The sequence below is a fragment of the Fusarium coffeatum genome (genome assembly GCF_003316985.1).
Source record: "Fusarium coffeatum strain FIESC_28 chromosome Unknown BRIP53273_contig_80, whole genome shotgun sequence".
Classification (NCBI taxonomy): Eukaryota; Fungi; Ascomycota; class Sordariomycetes; order Hypocreales; family Nectriaceae; genus Fusarium; species Fusarium coffeatum.
The window spans coordinates 131,745-145,400 of record NW_022157876.1 but is presented as its reverse complement, the minus strand read 5'-3'; the positions used below and the strand labels follow the sequence as shown (position 1 = coordinate 145,400).

The following is a 13,656-nucleotide window of genomic DNA, read 5'->3' as shown; positions in this document are numbered from 1 at the left end:
TGAGTGTGAATGTGTGAGTGTGTAAGTGTGAGTGGGTGCGCTATCCCATCTAACGACATCAAGAAGAAAACATCTTGAGTCGGAGCTCTAAAAAGGCAGATGTGCCTCGAGAGCGAATCGTCTCGAGTGAGTGATTCGACAAGGTCCCATAGGACCTTGTAGACTTAGTGTAGCAGTCGCCAGCTTCTAACTAGCAACCGATCGACCTGGAGATGCTTGGGCAGCAGTGCTTGTGGTTCACTTTGGAGAAAGTAATCCCACTTACTTGGGGTCCCAAGACCCTAGTCTGATCGCAGACACTGAAAGGTTTGTTTTAGGACACTGAGATCGGTGTTGAACAGAGTCCCGAGATGGATGGTTCCATCATCAATCAATAGTGCCACGGAACATAGGTGGTCAGAGTGGCAGTGCTGAAAAATAAAGGCGAAACCACCTCGCCGTTGGGACTGGAAGGTACAAGACATCCTCAGATGCAAACAAAAAAGTCCTTCAAGCCCTAGAGGCAAATTCGTCCCGTTTCTGGAACAAGAAGTCGTGGATATGGGAAAGGCATGACACCACGGTAGTTTGTCGTAAGAGATATTTTGTATCATGAAATGGGAGCCGGTAAAGGGTTTGACCAAGACGTCCCTTTCAGGGGTTGCAAGATAGGACCACCTTGTTCTAGAACAGATCTTTGTTGTCCCTTTTCTTCTTCTTCTTCTTCTTCTTTTTCGGATCGGACCTTTCTTGAGGTCCTTTTTCTTTTTTTCGGTCCTGAGGTATGTGGATGTTGGCGGATAAATGGATCGAATGAGGTCGTGTCTTGAAAGCCGGGCCGAAAGTGAGCTTACTCGGCAAAGACAACGACTCTCCCTGGATATATACAGCAGTAAATAGTCGACATTGTGGGATGTGTGAGGGTTGCATCCCAGGAAATGGTCGGGAAAACGGCGATAGATGACTCCTAAAGCGGCTTGTTGCTGCTGTATAAACCGTGTTGTATGCCGAGGTTGATAAGGTGTTGTTTGACTCATACAACTCGGTGAGAATAGATTATATCCCTCACGAGTCCCAAGCCCTGCGTTGTATGTACCGATGAGACCTGAGCTAGAGCCCAGATCCTTTCGTCATGCTAGGCGCCATTTCGACGGTCTTGACAGGCACGTATATACAAACGCACGCTTGTCTATGTTGAAGGGATATGTATCTGAAATAATTAATTTGTCAAGATGGAAAAAAGAAACTTGACTAGATGTAAAAGAGATTAAAGGAAGATGCAATGATATTGTTGTATGTACCCGAGTCTTATGTGCTGAGGAGAAGGAAAGGGAAAGGAATCAGTCTGGGAGAGAGCGCTTCATTTATAGTCAGAAGTCACATGTCTAAATCCTACTCTCTCTTGTCAATAAACCTTCGAATTCGCCTGCAGAATTTATGATTTTGAAGTTATACTTTCCGACATGGGGATTGCAGCTCGCAGCATTTGACCATCAAGCTCAAAGGGACCGGGGTAAGGTCAAAGGCGAAGTGGCTGCAGTTTTTAAACGGAAACGCCGCATAAAACACCAATCTTACAGTCTCAATTGCGATTACGAATAGTACTGGAACCAGAAGGAACTGGTAGTCGAATCTAGCATCATCTGTAAGTTGAACACTTGGTGCTTTCGAAGTGTAGCTTGTATTATCATATGACTTTGAAGGTCATCTCACTGGAACAAGAAGCTCATGGTTTGACCAAAAATTAGACTTTGGAGTGGGGAAGAAAGATTCATGCTGGCCGAACTCCAATATCAGATGTTGATTGGGAATGAGTCCGATCTCTTGAGGTTATTTGGCCAAGTGATTAGATTGAGACTCCATATGATCATATCAGTGGAGGCTTAGGCAGAGCAACAGGTGGGGATATATCGTCATATCGATACATGAATGTTAAGGACCTTTGAGGGGACTCCAGCCACAGTAGCGGCATTCTACTGCGGACTTATCCCAGTTGCTTCTTTACTGTTCCTTGTGCGTCGATGAGCTTTCACAATCGCGCGTTGTAGTCTCCAGGATAGAGAGACTTTAAGCTTAGATTGCTGAAGATTCTGGATCCAGAGTAGGTGGATAACACTTCATTCAAGACGATAACTTAAAGATGGTAAATAAAGTTTGCTGCTGAGGCTATGGAATCATCAAAGAAGACAGATAGAAAGAATAGACTGACACTGTTATTCTGAATATTTTTGTCGGTTAGTCATGCGAAATTTCATCTAAAATCCATCTTTTCCCCAAGACACCAAAAACTTGAGGTACATGTGCTCAACCATTGTTGCCAACGTCACAGGTTCGAAGAAGCCCAAACCACGCTCTTTTCCTTCCAAGAAAGTTCGAGTCGAACATATTGTATAAGAGAAAAACTACTGCAAAAAATAGGGCCCGATTGCAGACCAGCCTGGCTTGTGGTGGACGTTTGCCATGGTCGCGATGCTGTTCAATGCCCCCCCTACGGAGAGACTCTATAGCAGATATCCTGGATCGCGTACCCGTAGGCATTGCGTGTCCGGTATGGCTTCTTATCCACCAGGCCACCAGATTGACCTGCGTTGTTGCGCAGGGAGATGCATTGGCAGTTCATAGAGGATCAGCAAGTTGGCGGTTGGTAGCTGGTGCTTGACGGCCGCCTGGCAGTGCCAGATGACAAGCTGGGTCACACTTGAGACTGCCGCCTTTAATCTCGGTAGGAGAGTCTTCTAGGCGTTAAAAATGAAGGAGACCAGATTGAAAGCGTTTAGAGTCACTGTCAATCGAGATACCATCGAGTGTCATGTCGAGGATTCAGGGGTAATGGTGTCCCGATGGATGGAGTACCATACCTAAAGCAAACAACACCGCTGTAATACACTAATACAAGGACTACCGCGGTGTATAATAATATATCCATACATATCTTACGTCTACTATTTAGAGAAACCCAGTATTCAAGACTGCAACGTTGTTCGTTTAAGCTTTACAGACAGGGACCGTCCAGCCACCGTGCCGAATATTGTGCTGAATCGTGGCCCGGTGAGAGGTATTGGCCAAACCTGATATTAAATATGATAATTGGCCCTTGCTGAGTGATAGGAAATATTTCGAATTTATCGCGCTCAATACCTCGAATTCTATAGTCAGTGCCGGGTAACACAGACATTGTCCTCTAAGCCTTAGGGCGCCAGAATAACATGATCTAAATGCAAGCATAAGAGCATAAGCTTGCATAAAGCGACTAAGATATCTCATATCTTAGGTTATCAGCAGACATTTCTTATGATACCCGAATGCTTCAATGCAATGCTAACCTAGGTTGTTGGGAGCAGATTCTCGAACGCATTCAACAGTTGATCACACCGATACTAATTGTGGATGGCATGTAAGACAGCCATGGGCAATATCAATACATGAATTTCGATTCACTTACGGGGTTTTTAAGCCTTCAGTGCCGCAACAATAAAGTTGACCTCTTTCAGGCATCCATCACAAAGATGTAGATAGCTTCCTAAGAGGCCTTTCTTTACATGCGTGTAGGAAACTGTAAAACACCCTGTTACCTGAGTATATATAATTATCCCGTTGCTCACATCTGCTTTCACCCCACCCCCTCGCCCATCGCGCCCGCAACAAAGAATAGCTCAACTCTCTACAAAGCAGCTTTGTCGAGGAAACAAGTGTTCTTTCAGCTTTTTCACATCGTTTGTAAGAACTACTCTTCACACGAAGACCACACTTTGTCCTCTGAACAATAACCTCGCGTTTGTTCTTCTGTATTTGTGCGCTCTCCCTCAAAACATAACGAATTTATAAACTCCTCGTCCACTTCAACTTCTAATCCGTTCTTCATTCGAGCTTCAGTAATGTCTATATTTCCGACCATGAAAACCACCACCGAAATTCTTAAAACACCACCGCCCAATATGTTGAGCTACACGGGCGCTCCCCCAGAGACTCTTCCCGCTGCCAAACCTCCTTCTTGGTTTTGGAAATGTAGTCTCTGCAGATCACGATGGAAGCTCGCCGTTACGCGGCGCTGTCTGAGATGTACAAAGACCAAGACCGTCGGCGGCAGCAAGATGATCGGCTTGTCTCGTTCAGACGAGTGGCAACGCAATAACAGGCTTGACAAGCACCGTGCCTCCCGACGAGCTAAGAAGCATGACTACGACTATTGGACCGTTCACAACGACTGGCGACGTTTCCACTCCGTCTACAAAGCTGACCCTGAAGCCTGGAAAGGTCGTACTGACAGCGAACTTTTCAAACTGAAAGGCAGGGAGCGGCGTGTGATGAAGGTGCAGATTGAGAAGAGCAGACGCACTGAGATAACACAGCAGCGCCTGGAGCGCATGCTCAACAACACCCACAACTGCGATATTGACTGCGATTATCCGAGCCAGTGCCGCTCAGAGAGATACGAGGCAGATCTGCAAGAGTTCGATGATGTTGTCCTAAGAAATATGGTCATGAAGATCCCCAACCCCGACGATGACGGTTATACTATTGGTAAACTTCCTCTCTGCGGCCTTATTCCAGGTTTCAGTCCGAAGACGACGGATGCAGAGGATCTCGACAGTGAGGACGAAACCCTTGTTGCGGATGAGGATCAGCAGGCGGACTGGTTTGCGACATCACCACGCTCTCCAGTCAGCAGTGATGAAGAAGAGGAGGTAACCGAACAGGGCCCGGACGATGAGGCAGATGAAAAGCAAGACATAAAATGGTGGGATCCGTGTTATGAAGACTTTTACAAAGAAGAAAGCCAAGCGGAATTTGAATGGTGAATTGGGAGCATTTAAATACATGTTATTTCGGGAGCGGCATTGGAGCCAGTCCGCAGGGTATCAGAAGAATTGACCGTCGTGAGCATAAGAGACGAAATAGTTTGGTCATCTTATGATAGCTTAGACTAGAACCTAGGCTACTTTATTTTGGTGGCATAAGCCTTAAAGGACAATTCTTCTGTTACCCTGCCAGTTTTGCATCATGAGGGGAGATAATAGCTTCATTTATCAGTTACCTGCGTATACAGACATGATATGAAAACACACTGAACTTGATTCATCCTCTCTGTGACTCAACAAGGAACTCGTATTTCCGTGTCTACCTAATCCAGTCCATCAGCACAGCGGTCCCGTGTCGCATCTCGTACCCAGACACTAAAGGTGAAAACACAGTTGTTGTACACTGCTCGCGCAGCAAAAATAGCACAGGGCGTTTCGTCGTAATGAGAACCCTCTCGTCGTTGCATCGGCTTCTCGAGCCGACGCGAGAGCTCGTCGTGTGCCTCTTTCAAAGCGTAGGCGCCTTTCAGCTAATCCAAGCTGTGGTCGTGCGGACGTCCGCTCATCTCACGACGCGACGCCCTCGTCGAATTCGAACTTCTGCATTACCGTCCCATAAACCAGTTATACCACAAGACCCAAGGAAGCAAAAAGCAAAACCAAATTTTGAAAGGTGACCGGTTCTTTAACCCTCAAGCGCCTTGGCCTTCTTCTTCTGCTCAACCTTGAGCAGCAGAGCGCGGTTGATGTGTGGCAACACACCACCGTAGGCGATTGTCGCACGGATCAGAGTGTCGAGCTCCTCATCACCACGGATAGCAAGCTGAAGGTGGCGGGGTGTAATACGCTTGACCTTGAGATCCTTTGCAGCATTCTGTCATGAAAGTTAGCGTGAACACTAGGCAACAGTGTTAACTCATCGGGGATAGACTTACGCCTGCCAACTCTAGGACTTCGGCAGTCAGGTACTCGAGAACGGCAGTAACGTAGACGGCAGCCTTGGCTCCCACACGCATCTTCTGTTGGGTGTTCTGCTTGAGGAAACGCTTAACACGACCGCAAGGGAACTGGAAAGCATGATGTCAGCAAGTTTATGGGCAGAATCAACAATCTCAGATGAGTCCTGCTTTCCGTGTCGTCGTTGCCTGCGCTTTCCGTCTTGTCCCGCATTGACCCATCGTGAATCCAGTTCAAGTCGAAAGTCGCCCAGAATATCGGTGAGCTGTAGCAAAGTCGTCGCTCCAGTCAAAACGCGCGGTTGGGTTGAAATGGATGATGCGCTGTCGTCTTGAAAAGGTTTTCTTGTCGTGCGGAGATAGTCGACGCGTCGAGAGTATATCGTGGAACTTGAGATAGGTGGGATGCGGGACATGGAATGCGCGCAAATCGGTCGACAAAGCAAGCTCATTCTCCACCTCTCATATTGAGACTCACCTGAAGACCAGCGCGAGCAGAGTGGCTCTGCTGCTTCTTGTTGGCGCCCTCAGTACCGCTCGTCTTTCCGCCGGAGCTCTTTCCGCCAGAAGATTTTCCCTTTCCGCCAGGCATTGTCGAAGTAGTCGCGTTAAAAAAAGTCGTAAGATAAAAGTAACAAAAATCTGACGATGAATGACCAAGGATTCGAACGCGGTAACGGATACGTCGAATAATCGATTGATGTTGTTGATGATGAAAAACGCGGGATCGAAGGATCGAGTGGCAGAAATTTAGTGGGTGTGGTTCGGTGCGGTGCGGTGCTGATGAACCTCAGCTAGATCTGTTTGTTCAGGCAGGCACTGGAGAGGCTGGGCTCTGGGTTCTGGCGAGGGCGACCTGACTCTGTCGGGTAGGTTCAGTGGTACGTACTGGAGCTTTAGCTTTTAGCTTTTTGCCCGCACCTCACCTTTGGAATGAGCTCCCAGATCCGAAGTAAATCCGGCCGAGAAGCTGAGCTACCAAAGGCTGTGGGAGAGAAGAGGCTTGGGATATCGCGACCACTGAAACATGGTTTTGACCCCCTCAAAGTCCTCGAAAAGAACAAAAGAGATAGAAATGAAGATGGGCATTCGAGGAAGACCTCTTCCAAGTTTCCAGAGGTGGTGGTTGAGGAGCTGTGTTGATACTTACTCGAGCTCATCTCATGTTATGCCAGCAACGGCTTGCCGCATATCACTGGCTCTGTCTTACCTAACAGTTGTTGATTGTCAAGTTGATCATATAGCATGTACCGATGTCATTCCAGGTACAGAGGCGTCAACTGTGCGGTTTGTAGCAAGCTTGAGCATCATCATAAGTGCTCGAGGATATCGTTGTTGGCATTGAACAGTTGAAACCAAGGCTCGTCCTGGAGATGATCATGTCCCGCTGTGGCTAAACTGTGGCGGCAATGGCTGTTGTTAGCCGAGTATTTGCCTGCTTCGCTTCGGCCAATCATATTGCATGCAACCATTACTCAACTACATCTATCTTCAAGACGTGAAATATTGAGACAGAAGCTTGGATTGTCCAATTCCTTTGTAAAAAGACATGCAGACAGAATTTCTCTAGAAACGGATCGTTGACTTCTAGTTGTGGTGAATACACAGTGATACATATTGACCTGTCACATGTCTCAACATGGGATGAGTTCGGCTGATGGGCTGTCAATGTTCGTTGCTTTTTCTTTCGGTTTGTTCAAGGATGAATTAGGATTTCATGTCCAACCGGATAAGATTTAAAGATCCTTGATGTTGGTACAGGGATGATACCCTGACCTGTGCAGCTCCCAGGTGTTGTTCCTTGCACGAATCGTTTATAAAACAGTGTTCCTAGGTAGTTAACTTATTCGCATGATTCAATACACGCTCTTTCCGATAAAACTTAACTTCTTTTTAGATGAGATCCATGTTGTCTATGTTTATGAAGTTGCGTCAGTGTCTAGTAATTGTGTAATGCTAGTGTATCAGAGGGATTACCTGCCAAAAGAGCATACAAGACGAAATAGTTTAGCCACATTATGACAGCTTAGGCAGTACTTAGGCTACTTTATTTTGGCGTCAGTCCTTATACCTCGCCTGTTCAGACCTAACAACTCTAACTTTGGAGCATTTGTAGTACGAGGCTGTTGATATCCGTACATGCAATAGATATCTGGGAGAGGGACATCCAGAAAGATAATCAACTCCTTTCTACGAAGCTGTTGTTTCACTTAGATCCTATTGTGATTTCGCATACTATACATACATATCTTTCAAGATTTATGATCATTGCATGCCAACTTTGAAGGTGCGATGATGATGGTCGTGAGAGTGGTGACAGCGATCCTACTATACTTATACTCTAAGGGTCTCAGATTGTCCATTCCTTCAATGATGAAGTCGCAGAAATTTTAATGGCAGAGGAAAATTTTAATGTCCCGTCCTGATGAAACAAGTCTCCCAGCCAGACGCGCTCACAAAGAATATCACGTTGTGAACTGACTAGAATCACGCATGCTGATAATTATAGCGGAGACGATTTTAAGATTCTTAGAGCCGCTGCATCTCTTCAATTAATAATGTTGAAGCTGATGTCGATGATGAAATGTCACACTCAAGGGTAGCTAACTTGGATGCATCTCGTAAAGATGATCCGCAAGTTGCTTCAGAGACGAAGCTGGTCCCGACTTGACATTGTGTTACTGAGAAACTGAATCTGCAGATAGGAAATGACTGTATTAAATGTATATTCGATTGGAAAATCTCCGTCAATTGAGTTGAGTGTCCCTCTCTTGTCGTAAAACTTTGGTAGGTATCTACAAGAGCACGAGTTGAACCATTCTTCATGGCCTGAAAGTTCAGCAGCTGACAACCATATTACGAAAGCGATTTCTGGTGGTGTCAAAGCATTCTTAACACGGGATTCAAGAAGTGATGTCGGAGCAAGGCTATCATCCCTTTGTCTTGGTTGGTCAATCAACTGCAGCTGAAATGTCCTTCCCGTAAACCAGCGACATCAAAGAAGCCATTAGGAATGAGTACACTGCACAGTGTTTGTCGCAAAGACCTCGTAGACGTCATTTGGGTGTTCTCACCCCTGGTTTTAAGTGAACCGGTGACAACTGTTTTGTCTTGTCTCGCAACTTACGAGGCTCCCATTCTGAGGATGTGGCTTGTGGCCCTCGTGGTTGGATCGGTGTCAGCTGGATCCGAGCGGATGGGCAACATTGCGAGGCTCGGGAATAGCTCCGCAGTGTCTCCCAGAAGAGGCGAGAGGTCTTTGCAGACAGCCGAGACGTGCTGCTACTCTACTGTAGCTCTAGCTGCAGCTACAGCTGTACCTGTCCCTGCGGGCATGAGGCGAGGGCGGAGGCCTGCATGTTGGATGCCGATGGACTGGTAATTCTCATGACAGGTCGAGCGCTATGAGATCCGACCTCGTGTTTGGTGCCTGATCTCCATACACTTTATCAAATCATGGTCGAGTTATGTTCTGTCCCGACGTAGCGTTCTTGGTGGCGATATCATGGAAGAGAGCCGTAAGGCTCTCAAGAGTGGAAATGGGGCGTCACTGCGGCTGATGGCGATCCCCCGCTAGTCTAGCTTACAAGTCGGTTGGGTTGCGAACAAGACATCAATTTACGGTTCTTGCTGTAGGTTTCTGATATTTGAGACATGAAAACATCGTAGCTGGGCCAACTTGCAACCTATGGGTGTAGCAAAAAGACGTCTCATGACTGTGTTTACTCTTGTGAGTCAGGCTTTAATGAGACACGTGCTCTTGTAAATGGGTGGTGGGCAACCAAAAAGGTTGGACATCCCAGTGTCGACCTGAATATCCATGGGAATATTATTCTTTCAAGCGATTGTGCATCCATCCATAATGTAATGCCCACAAGGATTCGTGAGCATCCCTATGCATGTTCGTAGATCGGTGAGCAAATACATGTCATGTCAACAGGAGCCGGGGGAGCAGATCCGTCTGCCGGAGCTTCTAGAGCATTTGACGAGTTTCTTTCATCTTATTTCACCAGGGGTGGAGAGCAAGGCCGCGTGATCTATGAGCCGCCATCTCCGGGGGGAGACTGGGAGTTGACAAGCGAGCGACGGCGAGATGAGGCTAAGCTGGGATGTTCGCTTGGCTTAGGCGTTCTTCGGCTTCTCAGGGATTCAATAGACTATCCAACAAGACCCGACTGGACCCCTTCTGATATGGATGCTATTTCTAGGGGACCGGCCAGCGGCCACCGGCCAGCGAGGTGGATTGGGAAAAAGAATGCGCTAGTCGGCCTTCTGGAACTTGGCTTGACAGATGAAAATAAGAACAGCGAGGCGAGGCGAGGCAAGACGAACCGAGTATAGATAATTTAGTGAGAGAAAAGGAGATTGAGGGTCCAGAAGATGAGAAGATGAAAGTGACATGCTTCACCTGCCAGTCAAAACTGTTGGACCAGGCAAATCTGCGACATAGGACATGAGCCTCATTAGAAAGAGATCCACCATGGATTGATACTCAATACTGTAGGTACTGTACGTTGTTGTAGTTTGAGAGAACAACAATAACAATAGGTACTGTATCCGTCCATAGTACCTAGACTGACCCCTCAGCCCCTCCAGCTACCTAATTAGTGGTCAATTTCCAGGGACCCGGGACCCTCGTCTCCCATCCCGGGGCTTACAGTACGGTCAACGAACGGCGACCCAAAGACTGGGGAGTCCCCTGAGATCAAGCAGGCCCCCTGATATCCGGCCCAGGTGGGCGGGTTAGGATGACCCTGGCTTCGTCATGGCCATGAAGAGGCGGCGAACCAGGAGGGGCAGTGGTTCTGGAAAAGCAAAAGGGGCTTCTCAATTACGAACACAGCATTGCCGCAATAAAGTTGAAGTTGCTTTGCAGTCATTATGTATGTATGTATGTATGTCTTGCGACAATGCATGCAGTGACGTGGTGGATGGGTGAGATAGCTGAGAGAAATGGCGTCTCCTAGGCAATGTTTGTTGATAAACTTGGACACGGCATTTCATATTTCCTTTTTCTTATGTTCTTCTACCAAAGTTTATTGCTAGTCGAGCGACTGAATCTCACACTGTACTCTTTGTACTCCACTACATCCATTGATTGGCTTCCCGTCCGACGGGCCGCTGACATGTACCGCGGTGTACGAAATCTTCTTTGATCATTACAATTAAAACAAGAAAGCCAAAATTGCTCTCTCTCTCTTGGCTTTATCTGGTCTGCAGTAAAGATAGGTCAGGTGGCTTGGATACCACGTCAGCGTTGAAGACGTTGAGATGGTCAAAGTGTCAGTGCAATGCAATATCATGGATGCTAATTATAAAAGTCGGTGCCAAAAAGAAAAGCCCCAGAAAGGCTTGTCATGGTCTAAAAACAAAAGAGCCGCAGCTGGATCTATGCACGTGGCTTTGACGATGGTGAATTACATGTAAATCTGCCCAGCTTCCTGGCTGTCAAATCTCGCATGAATGTTCTGTCTAAATGAAGCATTGTAAATCTCCTTGGCAAACCCCTGGAAGCGATACGACACCGACTTCTGGTAGAAAGAACTCAGTGCTACCCATTCGATAACTTATACGGTACGCAGGTTGGATGCGAGACAAAAGCAATCAAAGACATCCATTGGCAGTCCGAGCGCGAACACAGCAGTGGGAATAGGTTCATGAGATTAGTCTTTGTGCTAGGTGATCACAGTACGATACGACAAACGCTATGGCTTCGGGACCGTACAGTCGCCGTCAGTCTCTACTGTATCTTTACTAGCATCGTCCGGGGAGCTGAAGCCGGACATGTCATAAAAAGGGGTGCCAGAGCTAAGAGAATGCAGTAATTAATTACCTTCACTCCAGTACAGTACAGTATAGAATGGATGGAGTCGACAAACTCCAAGATGAGACGGAGGTTGGAAACGATACGGCCAAGATTTTCCGGTGGTAATGACAATCAACTTGCGGGACTGTCGGATGCCTCACTGAAGAACAATCTCGCTCGACTCTCTTGACTCTTCTGACACCATTCCTCTCCTATTATTGGCATCAAGACTACAGACTACCTACTCCTTGGGCATTGTTAAAATGAATCGAGACAAGATGGGGTAATGAAAAGTATTGGAACAGTGCTACCCAATAGTGCAGGTAAACTGAGAGGGTTTGAGGTTGTGCTCCAAAGCTACCTTGTTCATACATAACAACTCCAACTAAGAATGCACAATACAATATGGATACCTACTACTACAATGCAAAACAATGCAAGTGTGTGATTCACTGAGTCAACTGTAGGTTTCATGCATCCCATCGAGTCAGGTTCTGACTGAGAGTCATTTGCAGCCCAGCCCAACCTTTGAAGTTGTAACATCCACTGCATAGAAAGTCCACCAAAACTTGATTCGAATGCATGTAATACCAGATCTCAATGCAGAGTAATATGCACAACATAAATTCGCTAGATAACAACGTTCCTGATGAGTTGACATGGAACTAAGCTAGAGACATAAGTAGACTACCTATGGATGGTAACGACAACAAACATACGGAAACTCCCACAATTGGTGTGCGCAATGGCATGCGGTCCACTCAGCTAAAAGGCGTTGGACCCAAGGATGACGTTGCTGCTCGCACTGTCGCTGTCTCTGCCACAGTCGTTGATCTTTCTGGATAAGCACTTGATTTGTCCAAAGAGTATCTGTCGACAGACATTTCTAAGTTTCGATTCGACAACCCTTCTAGAAAGACACCGGTATCGACATCCAATCCAGACAGCCTCTTCAAAGAGGCTGACAATGCCAAGTAAAGAGGTGGCTTGTGAAGTTGCGGTAGAGAGGAATCAAGACGCAGTAGGCCAGCCTCCTTCATCGTCACTGTTATTTTTTTTTCACAGGCCCCCACATTGAGCTAAAGAATTTAGAAGTGCATTTAACTAGCACAGAACCTAATGTTAAGCACAGTACTGTACTGCATAGATAGTGATTAAAGCATCTGATGCTTCATTGTTGGATGAAAGAGGTATCATAGCATTATATACTTATGATGATGTTGTATATCTTGATATGCATTCAATCTCACGCTTCAAGGGCATCTCAGGGGATGACGATCCACTGTGGGCTTCTGTCCAGGCGGGCAGTAAGTGAACAGCGCTGAAGACCCCACCAATTTGCGCCTTCCATGGGTACATCTGGCGAGTGGCTCATCACAGTGCGCGTACTGTCGAGACCCCCCATCTCATCATCTCTCTCATGGATCCCAGGCTTACCAGGCCAGGCCAGGCAAGGTCAGGACATGGAAGACAAGACAGGAGGGAAAAAATAAGGGCCTCCACTCTGGATTGTCCAAGTCAAGTCAAAAGGCAAGGCAGGCAAAGTGCTAGAGAGAGAAGAGAAGAAAAAAAAAGGGCACAACGCAGAGGGAAACCGCTGTCACCTCCCCAACCACAACCCATCCACCTTCTTCAAACCCCCGTCTCCCGTCTCCCGTCCGCCGTTTTCCCGTTCCAGATCATCACGGACATTTACTGGGACTTGTTCCATCTTCTTTTTCTTCTTCTCTCCTCCTTCCCTCTCTACCTCTACCCCTTTCCTCAATCCTTCTTCTTCCCCTCTCCTCCCCCGATTTTTTGTCGACATCTCCAGTCGTCTACTCTACTCCTCTTCTCTCTCCCTTTGATTACATACTCCTCCGTAGTACGCATCTGGTTCGTCCAAAGCTTCAGCCCTTACGTCGACGAAAATCCACGACTTTTGCACCAACGAGAGACGAGTTTGCCGCGCGAATCCAATCCCCCCTTTTTCGCAACACTATTTTATACAATAGCAGTCTGGAATATTTTATATTTGAGACGTCTAGTATTCGTGGTTGTCTTGGCTGCGTTGTGTGCAGAACGACGAGCAAAAAGTAGCCTCTGACGTTACTCCGCCACTTCGCCGAAATCTTGA

General features: G+C 46.9%; 2 protein-coding genes across 2 annotated transcripts; one reads left to right on the top strand and one right to left on the bottom strand.

Annotated features, from left to right (window-relative positions):
- Positions 1-3,872: 3,872 nt before the first annotated feature.
- FIESC28_03856 (uncharacterized protein) lies at positions 3,873-4,778 on the top strand (the record flags this gene model as incomplete). The annotated part of the gene is made up of 1 exon (XM_031158005.1): positions 3,873-4,778. One exon carries the CDS (start codon positions 3,873-3,875, stop codon positions 4,776-4,778), a length of 906 nt encoding a protein of 301 aa, XP_031017971.1.
- A 685-nt stretch (positions 4,779-5,463) lies between these two features.
- Positions 5,464-6,326, bottom strand: FIESC28_03855 (uncharacterized protein; the record flags this gene model as incomplete). Its single annotated transcript, XM_031158004.1, has 3 exons — positions 5,464-5,652; positions 5,714-5,845; positions 6,213-6,326. The coding sequence occupies 3 exons, from the start codon at positions 6,324-6,326 to the stop codon at positions 5,464-5,466; spliced, it is 435 nt and encodes a 144-aa protein (XP_031017970.1).
- Between the last annotated feature and the right edge of the window lie 7,330 nt (positions 6,327-13,656).